At 40.9% G+C, this 16,990-nt stretch overlaps 1 protein-coding gene across 1 annotated transcript in view; it reads left to right on the top strand.

Moving 5' to 3' along the window:
• The window catches only part of NDUFA9 (NADH:ubiquinone oxidoreductase subunit A9), a 37,369-nt gene extending 20,996 nt beyond the window's left edge, over positions 1-16,373 (top strand). The window contains exons 7-11 of the mRNA XM_019464800.1: positions 4,810-4,877; positions 6,061-6,137; positions 10,497-10,592; positions 13,206-13,272; positions 16,078-16,373. Coding sequence (XP_019320345.1) covers positions 4,810-4,877; positions 6,061-6,137; positions 10,497-10,592; positions 13,206-13,272; positions 16,078-16,248 — 479 coding nt within the window. The 3' untranslated portion in view covers positions 16,249-16,373. The remainder of the gene's footprint in view (positions 1-4,809; positions 4,878-6,060; positions 6,138-10,496; positions 10,593-13,205; positions 13,273-16,077) is intronic.
• The last annotated feature ends 617 nt before the right edge of the window (positions 16,374-16,990 follow it).

Below are 16,990 nucleotides of genomic sequence, written 5' to 3'. Positions count from 1 at the left end.
TGTTTGGCTTTTTTTGAGAGGTGTTTTTCTTACTAATTTGTCTAGACTCTTTGTATATTAAGGGTACACATCTTTGGTTATATTTGCTGCAGTTTTTTTGTTGGCATGTTTACTTGAGTTATTTTAAAATTAAATAGACTTTATTTATTATTATTTTTTTAATGTTTTATTTATTCTTGAGAGAGAGAGAGAGACAGAGCATGAGTGAGGGAGGGGCAAAGAGAGAGAGGGACACAGAATCTGAAGCAGACTGCAGGCTCTGAGCTGTCAACACAGAGCCTGACGTGGAACTGGAACTCATGAGCCGTGAGATCATGATGTGGACTGAATAAAGTCAGATGCTCAACTGACTGAGCCACCCAGGCGCCCGCCCCATTTGATTTTTTTTAGAGTAGTTTTAGGTCTGCAGAAAAGTTGAGTGAAAAGCACAGGTTCCCATATACTCTTTAATCCCTCAGTTTTTCCCCACACTTTTCTCTATTATTAACATTTGGCATTAGTGTATAGTATGTTTGTTACAATTGATGAGCCAATATTGATACATTATTATTAACTCAAGTCCATAATTTACATTAGGATTCATTCTTTATGTTGTACATTCTGTGTATTTTGACAAATGTATGATAACATCTACCATTAGAGTATCATAGAGAATAATTTCATTGCCTTAAAAATCTGTGTTCAGGGTGTGCCTGGGTGGCTCAGTCAGATAAACATCTGACTTTCACTCAGGTCAGGATCTCAGGATTCGTGAGTTCAAGCCCTGCATCAGGGTCTGTGCTGACAGCTCAGAGCCTGGAGCCTACTTCGGTTCTCTCTCTCCCTCTCTGCTGCTCCCCCGCTCACATTCTGTCTGTTTGTCTCTCTCTCACTCACTCAAAATATAACACATTAAAAAGAGTTTCCTTCATGTCTTTTCATGGCTGAGAGCTTGTTTCTTTTTATGGCTAAATAATATTCAATATAATATTCAATTGTATGGATGGACCACAGTTCATTTATCCAATTTAGATATTTTTATCATGTGTTTTTGTGTGTTTTTTCCTCCTGATTGCTCATGTCGTTTCACATTCTGCATTAATTTCTAATTTAAAAAATTGTGGTAAAATACACATATAAAATTTACCATTTGCTTTGGACTGAATTATGTCCTTGTCTTCCCTCCTCTCCCCAGATTCTTCTTGAAGCACTAACTTCTAATGTGATTGTATTTGGAGATAGGGCTTTTTAGAAGGTAATTAATGTTAAATAAAGAAATAAGGGTGGGGTCCTTGGTGGCCTTAAGAGAAGAGGAGCTCTCTCCCTGCACATGTGCACTGAGGAAAGGCTGAGGGTGAACATAGCTGGCTGACTGCAAGCCAGGAAGACAGTTCTCACCAGGAGCCAAATCAGTTGACACCTTGATCCTGGACTTTGCAGCCTCCAGAGCTGCAAGGAGATACATTTCTCTTGTTTAAGCCACCCCGTTATGGTATTTTGTGATGGCTGCCTGCCTGAGCTGACTTCTAAGTGTACAGTTCAGTACTGTTAATGTGTATTCACGCTGCAGCTATTCTGTGCAGCTCCTTTCTTCTTGTAGAACTGAAACTCTGTCCAGTAAACACCTTCCTGTTCCCTCCTTCCCCCAGCCCCTGGCAAGCACCATTCTGCTTTTTGCCCCTCTGAATTTGACTGCCCTAGGTATCTCGTATATGTGGAATCACACACTATTTTTTGTCATTGGTTTATTTCATTTAGTATAATGTCCTCATTTATTATGTTTCCTTCCTATTTTTAAAAATGTTTATTTGTGTGTGCGTGTGTGTGTGTGTGTGTGTGAGAGAGAGAGAGAGAGAGAGAGAGAGAAAGAGCGCACATGCATGCGCAAGTGGGGGAAGGGCAGAGTGAGGGAGAGACAGAGTCCCAAGCAGGCTCTGTGCTGTCAGTGCAGAGCTGGATGTGGTACTCGAACTCAGGAACCGTGAGACCATGACCTGAGCCGAAACCAAGAGTTGGACTGTTAACCAATTGAGCCACCCAGGTGCCCGGTGGATTTTCTTCCCTTTTTAAGGCTGAGTAATATTCCACCGTATACACACACCACATTTTGCTTATCCGTTCATCTGTCAGTGGACACTTAGGTTGCTTCCACCTTTTGGCTATTATGAATAATGCTGCTATTAACACAGATATCCAAATCTCTCTTTGAGACCCTGCTTTCAGTTCTTTGGGGGATATACCCGAAGTAGAATTGTTGGATCATATGGTAGTTCTATTTTTAATTTTTTGAGGAGTTACCATAATTTTCCATAGTGGTTTTTCCAGTTTACACTTTCACCAACAGTGCAGTGCCCAGGTTGCGAATTTTTCTGTATCCTCACCAGCACTTTATTTTCTGTTTTTTGGTTAGTAGCCATCCTAATGAGGGTAAGGTAATAGCTCATGATTTTGATTTGCATTTCCGCAATGATTAGTGATGTTGAACTTTTTTTTTTTTTTTTTCCATGTGTTAGCCATGTGTGTATCTTATTTGGAGAAACGTCTGTTCATATCCTTTGCTTACTTTTCAATTGGGTTGTTTTTTGTTATAGTTGAATCATAAGAGCTCTTTATATATTCTGGGTAGTAACACCTTACCAGATATATGACTTAAAAATATTTTCTCCCACTCTGCAGGCTGCCTTTTCACTCTGCCCTTCAGTGCACAGAAGCTTTTAATTTTGATGTAGTCCAGTTTATTTGCTTTTCCTTTGTTGCCTATGTTTTAATATCATAGTCAAGAAATCATTGCTGAGTCCAGTGTCATGAAGCTTTCTCCCATATTTCCTTAGGGATTTTGTAGTTTTAGCTCTTATGTTTAAGTCTTTGATCCATCTTGAGTTCATTTTTGTGTATGATGGAAGGTAAGGATCCAAGTTCATTCTTTTATATGTGGATATTCAGTTCTCCCAGCATCATTTGTTGAAAACACTGTCATTTCCCTGTTGAATGGTTTTGGTTCCATGTCCAAAAAATTCATTTGACTATACATATAAAGGTTATTTGTATCTGTTCTATTCCACTGGTTTATATGTCTATCTTTATGCCACTGTTTTGATCTCTGATAACTATAGCTTTGTAGTAAGTTTTGAAATCAAGAGGTATGAGACCTCCAACTTTTTTTTCTCAAGATAGTTTTGACTAAACAGGCACATGAAAAGATGCTCAACATTACTCCTCATCAGGGATATACAAATCAAAACCACACTGAGATACCACCTCATGCCAGTCAGAGTGGCTAAAATGAACAAATCAGGAGAATATAGATGCTGGAGAGGATGTGGAGAAACAGGAACCCTCTTGCACTGTGGTGGGAATGCAAACTGGTGCAGCTGCTCTGGAAAACAGTGTGGAGATTCCTCAAAAAATTAAAAATAGATCTATCCTATGACCCAGCAATAGCACTGCTAGGAATTTACCCAAGGGATACAGGACTGCTGATGCATAGGGGCACTTGTACCCCAATGTTTATAGCAGCACTTTCAACAATCGCCAAATTATGGAAAGAGCCTAAATGTCCATCAACTGATGAATGGATAAAGAAGTTGTCCAATGGAATACTACTTGGCAATAAGAAAGAATGAAATCTGGCCATTTGTATCAATGTGGATGGAACCGGAGAGTGTTATGCTAAGTGAAATAAGTCAGGCAGAGAAAGACAGGTACGATACGTTTTTATTATTATGTGGATCCTGAGAAACTTAACAGAAGACCATGGAGAAGGGGAAGGGGAAAAAAAAAAGAGAGGGAGGGAGCCAAACCATAAGAGACTCTTAAAAACTGAGAATAAGCTGAGGGTTGATGGAGGGTGGGAGGGAGGGGAAAGTGGGTGATGGACATTGAGGAGGGCACCTTTTGGGATGAGCACTGGGTGTTGTATGGAAACCAATTTGACAATAAATTTCATTAAAAAAAAATACCAAAACAAAAAGATAGTTTTGGCTATTTGGGGTCTCTGAAGATTCCATATGAATTTTAAGGTATAGTTTTGTGTACTTTGCAGAATACTCCCTTGGGATTTTGACAGGGACTGCATTAGCTCTGTAGATTCTGTGGGTAGTTTGATATCTTAACAGTATTGTCTTCCACGTGAGATGTGTTTCTATTTGTTTATGACTTACTAATTTCTTTCAGCAGTGTTTTCTAGTTTTCAGCGTGCAAGTCTTTAGCCAACTTGATTAAGTTTATTCTTGAGTGTTGTATTCTTTTTGATGCTCTTATAAATAATGTCTACCTTAAAATTTTTTTATAAGGTTTTTTTAATCTTTACATTTAATCTACTTTGGTTTATGGTAAGAGATGAGGCTTTTCTCCCTCCCTTTCTTTTTCCCCAATTAGTAGAGTAATTGTCTCAGCACCATGTAGTATAAATAATCTTTCCATTTCTCACATATTTGTGGTAATGCATTCATCATTTACTAAATTCCCATACTAAAAACCCAGGGTCTTTTTCTGGGTTTCCTATGTTGTGCCGCTGATCTATTGATTCCTATGTGCCTCCTTAGTATGGGGTGCAGTTTAGACTCCAGTCTTGGGAGTGGCCATGCATCAAGTGGCCAAGCCATTTGACCACTTTCCCTTGCTGTCCATGTGCTTAAAGATTTGGCTTTTTTACTTTCCATCTTTGTTATCTGAAAAACAAGTGACTGCCAACTAGCTCTCTCAAAGTCAGCTACATCTATTCCATTACTTCAGTTATGCAAAATGATTATGCTAACCTGGAGCACCTGGAGATTGGGGGGGTCTTCCAGACTTTAGGCCTTCTAAGAATACTTCTCATTCTTCTGCCAGATATCCGTTGGTTTGGTGGTGTACCTCTTATTTCCTTGGGCAAGAAGACAGTGAAACAACCAGTCTATGTAAGTATCCTGGGTGGAGGGGCTTTGGCTGGATTCAGAGTCAGGTCATAGTATTCTGGTTTTATCTTAATCCTGTAACTCCATCATTCTTCTTTTCAGCTTGCATCAACTGCTTGCCTCTCAGTTTACTTAAGAGCTACATGTATTCTCTGTGTGTTCACTTGTTTGCTCATTTAAGAAAATACGTTGAGTGTACTAGGCACGCTGTACCTGTCACTGGGCATATAGAGGTATGAACTAGACACACATTGCTATCCCCAGGCTGGAAGGGTAGGCTAGCAAAGCAGTTGCCGTGCAATGTGGTAAGTGCTATGATAGGGAGAGGATTTATATAATTACAGCAGAGAGGGACACCTAATCCAGACTTGAGGGTCAGGCACAGCCTCCCAGAGGAAATGACATCTACGGTGAGGTCTTAAAGATGACTAGCTGCGAGTCATATGAGAGGGGGTTGGGCAAGAACATTTCATGCAGAGGGAACAGCGTGTACAGGGGCCCAGAGGAGAGAGCGTGTTGGGTTCCATATTATGTTGAACCAGGGTTTCTCATCTGGCACTATTGACAGTTTGGGCCAGATAATTCTTTGTCAGAGGGGCTGTTGTAGAATGATTAGCAGCATTTCTAGCCACCAGATGGCAGTAGCACTACCTCCCCAGTTGTGACAACTAAAAATGTCTCCAGGCATTTGCCAAGGTCCCCTGGGAGCCAAAATCGCCCCCAGTTGAAAACCATGGGATCTGAAACCATATGAAAGTATTATTTTGGAAAGGCAAAATGGTAGAATGTTGGCAGTTCCATGGGATTCAGCCTACTTGTTTGTGATAGCATGGTAACAGCGCTAGAGGAACGAGTGGTAAGGTGTGAGATTGCAGAGATGGTAGGCAAAGTCAAATCAGACGGCCTCGACAGCCGCCTGAGTGTGAATGTGCTCTGACTAGAAAAAATATATAGGTGAACCTTGCAATGTGCAGATCATTTGAGCTTTTGAGGAGTGGGTTCTTTAAGGGGCTTTCTGGAAACAGACAATGCCATTTTATCTTTTTTTTTTTTTTTTTTTTTTTGGTTGTGATTGTTGTGGCCTGTTTTCTGACCTCCCTCCCTTCTGTCCTCCCTCCCTCCCTCTCCCATCTCTCCGTTTCTCTCTTTCAAGGATTGCTTCAACATGTGTTACAATTTCTTATAGGTTGTAGATGTATCAAAAGGAATTGTTAATGCCATTAAGGATCCAGATGCCAGAGGGAAATCTTTTGCCTTTGTTGGGTAGGTGGCTAGAGTTTGACTTTAAACTACCTGTTAAAATGAATGAATTGTAATGATTTACAGGAACAATAAGATCTAAACCTACCACTAACAGATGTATTTGTTGCATTTTTAGTGTCTTTGTTCAACTATTTTTATTCCAGAAATTTTATTCCCTTAGCCCTGAGGCCATTGTGTCTCAAAGAACTGTCCAAAAGCTACCATTGTCAGGATCTCCTGAATGGTTCTGTTGCATCAGGATTTGAGTGAACCACGGAATCGGATTTAATAAGTGATTTTTCTGTCAACCAAAGTCTGAGCACCAACTGCCCTAGTGTATTACATATACTTAGTCCAGTGATTACCAAGGATGGTTTTGTACTACTCCAGTGATGTTTTTAATAAAGGATGTTACTATAAATTCAGAAACACAAACAGAACACTTTTAGGGAGTAAGTACAGTTGCAAAATCAAATTGCTTTTGATAGAGTGTTGCAATGTCCCCAAAAGGTTGGAAATGGCCTGGTTTACGATACAGTTGTTAGTGCTGCACAAGACTGATCATTTATGGTATGCTGTCTTTGCACTTAGGACAGATAGGAAACAGTTAAACTGTATAACTTACCTGATTTTATTAAATTTTGTCACAGCTGGGTTTAGGACCTTTTTTCTGGCTTAACTAAGACTAAAAAATTAAGACTCAGTCCGCCAAACCGAAAAGTACAAAATCCACTTAATAATTGGCCCAGAACCCTGTCATTCAGTGAAGCAAGCTAATGACACCTGATGTTCCATGAAAGGTGGAGATCTGATTCAACAATTAAGTGATAACTTTAATTCCTAGGAAATATTTGTTTCCGGAGAAAAGACACGTTTCTCTCTAAGCCAGGAGGCATAGTATACATTCCCAGGATTGTGAATTCATACATTGTTATGTTTCACTATTATTATAGATTTCATTTAGTAAAATTTTTGTCAGTGCAAATGATTGTATTGTATTTCTGAATCTAGTGGCTGCAGGCTAGGCCTCTCTTTGAGTTCCCTAGTTCAGTGCAATTAGTTACATACTCTAGGAGAATTAGTCACAAAGTGTGTCCAGCGCAGAGCCCATACATCACCAGACTCAAGCCATCGGGCTCTAGTCAAGAGGTACTTAGACTAGGATTCTAGAGAAGAGAAGAACAGAAATGGCTTTACAGACTTTGCTTCCTACTCTGTAGAAATAGCTCTGTGATGAGTTAACCGGTTTCCTCTTTACCGCTCCCCAGCCCCCTCCAGTACGGTCATTGGCTGGGCTGCATCACGTCATAGTTGTTTGGCACACATGGAAACGCAGGCATTTTTGTGTGTGTGAAACTGGATACGTGTCTGCATTTCTCTTTTTGTCTCGTCAACGCAGAGGAAAACTTTGCTTATTTCTCAGACACTTTGAGGCTAACGCAAAGAGGCATAAGACCTTAAATTTTGCTCCTAGTTTTTTCATAGTTATTAATTTTATGATGTTGGCCCATTCTGTCATTCATTCATTAGGTACCTATTGATAATACACATAAAACTGGGAGCACTAATTCACAAATTCAGTGAGGTCACAAGGTACAGGATCAGATATAAAACTCAGTTTCCATATATTTGCAAATAAACGATCTGAAAATAAAACTAAGAAAATAATTGTATTCACAATAACATCAAAAGAATAAAGTGTTTAGGTATAAATTTAACAAATATAAGACCAGTATCCAGAAAATTACAAAACATTGCTGAGGGAAATTAAAGAAGAGTTAAATGAGTGGAAAGACATCTTATGTTCATGGACTGGAAGAGCCAATATTGTTAACATGGAAACTTTCCCCAAATTGATCTCTCTACTCAAGCCAGTCCTATCCAAATTCCAGCAGGGTTTTTTTTTTTTTTTTTTTTTTTTTTTTCAGAAATTGACAAAGTAATTCTAAATTTAGATGGAAATGCAAAGATCCACAACAGCCAAAACCATTTTGACAAAGAAGAATAAAGTTGGAGCACTTAGGTTTCCTAATTTCAGAACTTAACTCTCAAACCAGAGTTATCCAGACAGTGTGATGCTGGCATAAGAATATTCTATTCTAACTAAACTGAATCAATAGTCTAGATAGTCTAGAAATCAGCCTTTGTGTTTATGGATGGTTGATTTTTAACAGAACTGTCATGACACTTCAGTGGGGAAAGGATGGTCTTTTCAACAGGTGGTCCTGGGAAATCCACATGCCAAAGGATGAACATAGGCCCTTAATTTCACAAAATACATGAAAACATTAACTCAAAATATATCAGAGACCTAAATGTAAGAGTTAAAGCTAAAAAACTTTTGGAAGAAAAATAATGTTCTAGACCTTGGGTTAGGCAGAGATTTTTTAGATGTGATATCAAAAGCATACTTTGTAAAAGGAAAAATTGATGTTAGACTGCACCAAAATGGGAAACTTTTGTACTTCAGAAGGCACCATTAAGAAAATGATGAAAAGACAAATGGTGGGTGAGATCATCGGCTAAAAGGCAGGATGGGGTGGGTGAGAGAGGTCAGTGGAAAATTTGAGGACGAGTTGAAGATAGGAAGTATTCTCTGGTAGAATGGACAAACACCTCTTAGGAGAGCATGGCAGGGTTGCAAAGCAGAACTGAGTCTTCCATTTGAAGTTAGTGATCAGAAACATAGGTGAAGCCAGGTAGCCCAGCTGTTATTTTCTCTGCAGCTCCATCTTGCTGGTGGTTCAGGCACAAAGAAGGCAGATACTCGCTTGAACCAGAGGAGGGACTTTGCTGCGCTAGTATAGTGGAGAGGCGGCTGGGGGACAAGAGCAAGTACATTACGTGTAATTAGTTTACCCATGATACCAGTATTGCCTGTTGTTGTAAAGATTACAGATTGTTTTTTGGCATAGCATGCGTGCTGAGCAGTGATCCTTACACGTCCTTCTGGTACTCGAAGGATGCTGTTTGAGGGCTTGGTCTGATGTTCCCCTAGCTGACATTTTCATGTTTTTTGTTTTTGTTTTTGTTTGCTAAAATGTCAGAATGTTGAGTTTCTCACTGAATTGTGTGAATTCAGCTCTCAGCTCTCATAGGCTTTTTGAGGCAAAGGGGATTAGGAAAATGGGTGAAGAGATACTAAAATGTATTATAAACAATAATAATTATTAAAGCTAGGTTGTACCAGTACAAAACTATTCAGATTTGTGGAATAGAATAGAAGGTCCAGAAGCCATCTCAAATATATGTAAGAATATAGTATGTGATAGGGTGACATTTCAGAATATGGGGAAAGGGTAGATCAGTCAGTAAACATTGTTACATCTTTTCCTTATATCAATATAAAAATACGTTATCCACAAAATTATGGATTAAAGAACCCCAAGAGCATTAGAAAAAAATATGTGGAAATTTATGTCACTGGTGACAGTAGAGGGATTTTCTAACTATAAAGGCAAATCATAAATCAGAACTTTTGCTTAAGTGAAATGTTTAAACTTAGGTATGCCACAAAACATTACAAAGCAAAATACAAACAGTAAAAAATATTTCCAACTATGTCATTAAAATATAAAGAATTCTTACAAATTATTCTTTATAGACGGGACTTTAGGAGGAAAGAGAGAAAAGAAAGAAGCGTAAGTAGCCAAACCTATAGAAAAAAACTTAATTTCTAGAGTGAAAGTTAACACAAATTAAAAGGTTGAGGTACTTTTCTTACCTCGCAGATCGGCAAGGTTTTGTTTGCCTATTTTTTATGACTAACCTCATTGTTGGTAAGGGGGCTAGTAGCATCTTATGCGAATTAATATGACCTTTCTGGAAGGCAGTTTGGAAGTATCAGTAAAAGCCTTAAGGTTTCCAAGCATATTTTGAGCCAGTTCCACCTCTAGAATATATTACAAATACATAATTCTGGATAAGTACAAATGTTTGCTGCAGGAATGTTCATTAAGGCATTATCTTATAGAGAAAAAATATTTTTAATAGCTTACATATCCCTCAAACTGGGAATTTATCGAATAGTTACAACTACACGCATTGCAATATATGCAGTCATTAAGCATACACGAGAATATTGAGAGACACAGAAAAGTGACCATGATAATGTTAAATGAAAAAGACATTACAGAATAGGATGCCTGTGCAATCTTACATTTATAAAAATAAAAACGTGTGTATGTAAGGGGATGAGAAGTAAGGATATATAAACATACTAACTTTGGGATTCTGGTTGATTTTTCTTTGTACTAATCTGTATTTACTGCAGTGCCTATGTGTTTCCTCTTTCACTGAGAAAATGTTATTTTGTTAAATTTAGGAAGAAAGTTTGTAAGGAGCAAATAATTTGAAGAACTATGAATTTTCTTTTTGTAGGCCCAGTCGGTACCTCCTTTTTGACCTGGTGCAGTATGTCTTTGCTATGGCTCACAGACCTTTCCTCCCGTACCCTCTGCCACATTTTGCCTATCAGTAAGTAAAGTGCTTCTTTTTATGCCTTCTAAAATAGACCTAACTCGATACATTTGTTTGTAATGCTCTCTCACTTAGGGTTATAGGGAGTATGTTCATTACAGTGGAGTCTCTGAATCTCTAAGTAGGAGGTGCTCCTGATGTCTTGATCTTAGTCTAGGATGGAACCAGAGGTGTCTAAGAAAGGGAGTGTGGATTACTGTGGATGAGAAGTACAATGTATGTTGAGAGGTAAAATCTATAGTTCTTCAAATTCTCTCCATAGAAACCACTTAGTTAATTTGTAGAAGTGTCTTGCTTAGGAGGTTGTGTAAAGGAGCAATGAGATTTCCTTCTGTTTCATACCACTCACCAGACGTCGAAAGGGGATCCTTCTTTATTAAACCAGTCTGATCATGTAGTTGGGGGAAGGGGAAGAAGCCAGGTTGATTTGGCCTTGTGGTCGCCTTATCTTCTTTCTTCTTGCCCTGCTTCTTGGTTCACTTCTTCCTTTTGCAGGTTTAGGATCTCAGAATTATGTCACTTAACAGTGGTCCGGTCAGGGAGACTTTCAAATCCAGTTTGCCAGAGATTGACTTTTCAAAAATTTTTTCCATTTTTATTTTATATATTTTTTTATTTTTAGAGAGAGAGAGCGTGCGAGCAAGGGAGAGGGGCAGAGGGAGAGAGAAAGAAAGAATGTTAAGCAAGCTCCACACTCAATGCGGAGCCCAACACAGGTCTCGATCCCACGACCCTGGGATCATACCTGGGCCCAAATCAAGAGTCGGACGCTCAACCGACTGAGCCACCTAGGTACCCCATGCCAGAGATTGACTTATAAACCAACATGGCAGTTCACTCCTGCATTCATTCAGCAGATATTTATCAAATGCGTCCTATGTCTTAGGCAATGCACTAGGAACTCAAGATATTATACTAAACCCTCAGAAAGCTTGTGACCAAACAGAGGTGTCAGAAAAGTAGAATGCAGTGTGATGTTAATATTTATTGAGAGTGTTCTGTCTTTCAAGCTGCCTACTTCATTCTCATTTGATACTCAGTGACTGATATCAGTAGGGAAGAGCACATAATGTATGTGGAGGAGGAGGGTTGAGGATGTAGCTTAGAGAATACTGCCATTTGGAGGATCTGCAGGGTGACGGGAATTTACCAAAAGGCCCAAAATGAGTAATCAGACATTTAAGTGAAACAAGTAGAGTGTTTGGAAGCCTAGAAACCAAATGGAAGGGGGTGTTTTAAAGAGGAAATGACTGTTTCAAGAAGGGGAGCCTGGCTGTTTCTTCACATCTGTATCTCCTGCACCCAGAACAGTACTTGACACACAGGAGGTGCTCTGTCAGTATTTGTGTGATGAAATGCTGCAGAAAAGTCACATGAGGTAAAGGACTTACAAACATCCACTGGGGTTGGTGGTGAGGTCACTGATGTCAGCGGCTTCGGCACAGGGCAGGGGTGTCAGCCAGATTGCCGGGCGCTGTCTCCTCGGCAATGCATGAAATTGAGAGTTACCTTCAGCTGGAGTTGGCGTATGCACACGGAGTGGCCCACTGGGGACACAGAAATAGACAGCGGAAGTCGTCTGTCAGCGTAGAAGCAGAGCACAGACAGTCGAAGGTTTATCCGAGAGTTTTAATTAAGCTGTGGTAGCCCAGTAAAGTCCCCTTTTCTGCCACTGGGACACGTGGTCTGGAATCTGAGGTTTTATATGTTCCTGGAGAAATTTTGGCCAATCTTCAGCTTCCTTTTTCATTTTTTTATGCACATTGGAATGATGTGAAGTTTTTAAAAAGCTCTGGAACCCCGTGTTCCGTGACCCACTGAAGGCCCACTGGGTCAATCAGATAAAAGCAGAGCTGGTCTGGCTGTACTGACAGGTCATACTCCAAGCATGGACTCCCAGCCTGTGCCCCAGTTCTCTGTGGGGGCCCTGGGGAATTCCTGGGGGCCTCGACGCTAGCTGAAACCCACTGCCCTGAGTGTACTTGACAGGATCTCGGTGGCAGAGATAAGGAGAGCTCTATTTTGACTAAGAGTGGAGAGATGGCACTAATTGAGGCAGGCAGCTCTCCTGTCCTGGGTGGCTTCCTGGTTTGCACCCTACATCTTAGGCTTCTCCTTAGTTTTGAATTCTTTTGGTTCCTTTGGGGGGGGTCCTGCTTTTAAGGATTACAGTTTACATCTAGCATAGTACTCAGCTTGCCCTGCATTCTTAACAGAAGCATATGTGAATGTTTGAGGTTTAAATTAGATTAGATAAGTTAAATGAGATTTGAACGTTGGATAGTTTTTGTTTTGTTCATAGTAATGGCTTTATTTTAGTTTTCATTTGTTCAGATTTGTTGTATCCTTCATGAAGAGTAAGGAGTGCCACGAGTTACGGCAGTCAGGCTGGGGTAGCTTGAAAGGGAGGGGAACCTCACAGGTAGTGGTGCCAGGATGTTGGTTATTTTCTTTAAAAAACAAAACAAAAAACACAAAAAACAAAACACCCAAAAAATCAGTGAACTCCTGTCTCTACAGCAGCGTCTCTCCTTTTGCTTCTTGCAGGCTCGCTTGAGTATTGGCTATGGAGATGCTTACCACATATGCCCTATTTATTCCTTTTTCCAGGTGGGTAGCACGACTCTTTGAAATGAGTCCGTTTGAGCCCTGGACAACGAGGGATAAAGTGGAGCGGGTGAGTGTGAGTGTGGTGAACATCTGCCTGGTGGGCAGGTGCCGGGCCGAGAGCTGCAGAGTTGGAGGAGTTAGAACCGATCGTTGTTTGCTTGCTGGCGTGGGTTATTTTCATGCTCTTGTCTGTTATCCTGTCTGAGGCCAGCTCCGTGGCTTGGGCCTTGTACCTCACGCTGTCTTGGCCTGCTCCAGTGCGTGCGTCCTCCCCAAGCTTCTCTGGGATGTGATCTGATTTCCTTCTCTGCTGGAGCATACCCAACGGCACACAAACATGCCTTTAGTGCTCCATTTTTTTAAAGATGAAACCCTCCCCTCCCTCATGTCCCTTCTGGCTACCATCCTGTTTGTCTGGGTCCCTTTTAGTCATAGCCCTTCAGGAGAGCTGTCTATTCCTGCTGTTAACCTCAGCAAGAGCCCACTCCAAGCTTTTATTCCCTTTTCTCCCCCACAAACTGCTCTTTGCAAGATTACCTATGATCACCCCTTCTCTCCTTGAACCCCTGGCTGCCAATCTGTTTTCTGGCCATCTCCATGTTCCCTTGCTTTTCCTCCTCTCACTAGGCCATGCTTTTCAGTTTCTCTTCCTGACTTACCCTCTCCTCCCTGATCTATACACGCTGGGGGACCCACGAGCTCTGCCCTCAGCCCTTTGTATTTTTGCTCATCCTCTGAGCAACCTTCAGCTCATCCCATGCTCCAGCTGCTGTCTGTAAGCTCGTGGCTGCATTTTTATCTCCAGCCTTGAATTGCGCCCCCACCCTACCCAGCTGCAGATTCTTCCATGTATTTGGGTATATTACAGTTTTCTGAAACTGAACGTGTCCACAAATAGAAGTGCAAACCTGCTTCTCTCCTGGCTTCCCTCATCTTAATTAACGAGGTCACTCTTCTCTCTGTTACTCAAGCCAGAAACCTAGGCATTCTCCCCTGATTTATTCCTTTCTTTTTCTGGATCTAAACCAGTATTGTCCAATATAACTCTCTGCAGTGATGGAAATGGTTTAGAATCTACAATGTTCAAAACATAACCCCTAGCAGCATGTGACTGTTGAACATTTGAAATATGGCTAATGCAGCTGCAGAAAGAAGATTTGAAATTTATTTACTTTAATTAATTTAAGTATAAATGAAAATTACCACATTTGGCCAGTGGCTACTGTACTGGGCAGCACAGCTGTAGACCATCAGCAAGTATTATTCAGGCAGCCCTCAGAATACATGCCAGATGTTACTACTCCTGCCTCTCCCTGCCTTTTATTTTTCTTCAACTTTTTATGCTGAAAATGTGTGTAATAGTAGTGAACATTTTCATCTTCCAGAAAGGTAAGAAAGGTCTCCACTCTGCCCGCTGTAATCATTTCTTTCTCATTCTCTTTTTTATTTTTTTAAGTATTTTTTTAAGGTTTATGTATTTATTTTGAGAGAGAGAGAGAGAGAGAGACTCCCAAACAGGCTCTGAAAGAGAGAGACAGAGACAGAGAATCCCAAGCAGGCTCCACACTTTCAGCACAGAGCCCAGCCCAATGCAGGCCTTGAAGTCACGAACCATGAGATCATGTCCTGAGCTGAAACAAAGAGTTGGATGTTTAACCGACCAAGCCACCCAGGTGCCCATCTTTTCTCAGTCTCTTGACCAGTGTCTGGCTGCCTCTCTTGTCCCTCTACATTGAGTTGGACTCCAGAGCTCTGGCTTTTCCCGTCTTGCTGTCTCCCATGCTAGTCTTCCTCACTGTGTGTAGAAGTGTTTCTAGGGAGGACATGAAATAAAATGAAAATACGATACTATCTCTACTTTTGAAGCCCTGTTGACCGTTTCTCAACCAGAACAGTCAAATTATCCTATGAATGTTACCTAAAACTTAAAATGCAGACAAGATGAGAAAACAGTCTTCAGGAAACAGATGTGAATGGGCAGGCATTATCCTCCCCTCTGACACGCTGTGTCTGGAAAGAAGATCTATCCCGTCTACGTTCATGACAGATGGGACTGGAGGACTGACTGTCAGAGCACTTCAGTGTATCTTATGCTAATGTGCCTCTTACACTGATAATGGAGCCGGTGTTGATACAGTAGGCTGAATGGGCTTTGGATTTGGTTTGGAGGCTGTCTCACAGCACTCTAGTAAAAGGATTGCAGACTTTGTCAGGTGGGTGAAGGGGCATGCTGCTCTATATGCAGATTGATTGTCTTCATATGCTTTTGGATGGTCTAGGATCATGGAAGTCTTCCAACTCCTTCTCCTTCTCTACAAACAAGATGGGTTTGGTGTTTTAGATCTGTGGTGAGCATCAGTCTACCAGACTAAGTATAGCAGGAGCACAAAGGTTAATGGATTATCCCTTAATGAGCAAGGAACAAATGCTAATTATCTCCCGAATTCAGGAGTGAAAACAGAAGCAGAAAGGAGAATTGGGGAATGGGCTAGTTCTGCATTTGCCCCTACATTATTTTCTTCCTGAACCTCCTGTAAAGCTACCCTGACAGTGGTGACTGGCGCATCTCCATTGCAGATTGATTTCTGTTTCAGTCTGTAGAATGGCTCATCTAGAGCCAGTGTTCTGCGCTCATGGGTTGTGCTGGGGACCTTTGTGCTGCTGTATGGTGACCTTGCCTTTTTTCCCCACTTGCACTCTTTCTCTGTGGTCTGCTTTTAGTGAGGTCCAGGAACCAAAAACAGCCACGTATCCTTTGAAAACAAGTCTCGGTAATGGGACTCAGGCCAGCTTGAGTGTTGAAGTGTTGGTGGGATAGCACTTCACGTTTGGGTCAGTTTTCAGTGTTCTCTGTGGTTCTGTCTGTCCAAAGCTTCACGTCACAGACATGGTATTGCCACACCTGCCCGGCTTGGAGGACCTCGGAATTCAGGCAACACCCCTGGAACTCAAGGCCATTGAGGTGCTGCGGCGCCATCGTACATACCGTTGGCTGTCATCTGAAATTGAAGATGTGAAGCCGGCCAAGACTGTCACCTTCTAGTGGCCCCTGAGCTGCTCTGGGGTTTTGGTGCTGGTTGGGTCACCCGGCAAGCGACCAGCCCACTTTCTTCGGAGAATCCTGTACATAGTGAATGTGATGCCTCTATTAAACCATCTGAGGTTAAATTCTGCTGCAGCCCTTTCTTTCTTGGCTTATAAAACGAAAAATTCAGTCATTTAGAATTTGAACACAGTTTCTTTAAATATATGTATTTAATGACATATGTTACTTATTCTCTGAAATATGGAAGGATTTGAGTTTCTCTATGTCAGGCTATTTCTGGCATATGTTTTGGAAGATGAGGACCCCTTTTTAATGTTAAGATAGTGTGATCACCCCAAGTGATATGTGATTGTCTTTTTAACATCCATTAGTTGAGAAAATATCTAGTGCCCCATAACTAATCCAAACTTATTCCACAAGGTATTTAAAAAAATGACATCCACATGCACTTAAAAATAGTCGGTACGTGTAAAAACATTGTCTGTAGATATGGGTTCTCAAACTGCTTGCGGTAATTCCATAGTCCTCTGCCTGGATCTGAACTCCCCGAGGCTTCTGTCCTGCTGCTGTTTGGACGACATCTAGGTGATTTCAGATAATGGTTGTGGATGGATTTTCTCCCATGCAGTGGAAGTGCCATGGTCTCTCTTTAGTAATGCCAATGCTTAAGGATTAGAACTTTTTACATAAGTTATTAATATCGCAGCCAAGATCCAGATGAACAGTTGGTACAGTGTGA

This window comes from Panthera pardus, unplaced genomic scaffold (genome assembly GCF_024362965.1).
Source record: "Panthera pardus isolate Hobbes unplaced genomic scaffold, ASM2436296v1 HiC_scaffold_6, whole genome shotgun sequence".
NCBI classification, from domain to species: domain Eukaryota; kingdom Metazoa; phylum Chordata; class Mammalia; order Carnivora; family Felidae; genus Panthera; species Panthera pardus.
This window is presented reverse-complemented; position numbering and strand designations above follow the sequence as displayed.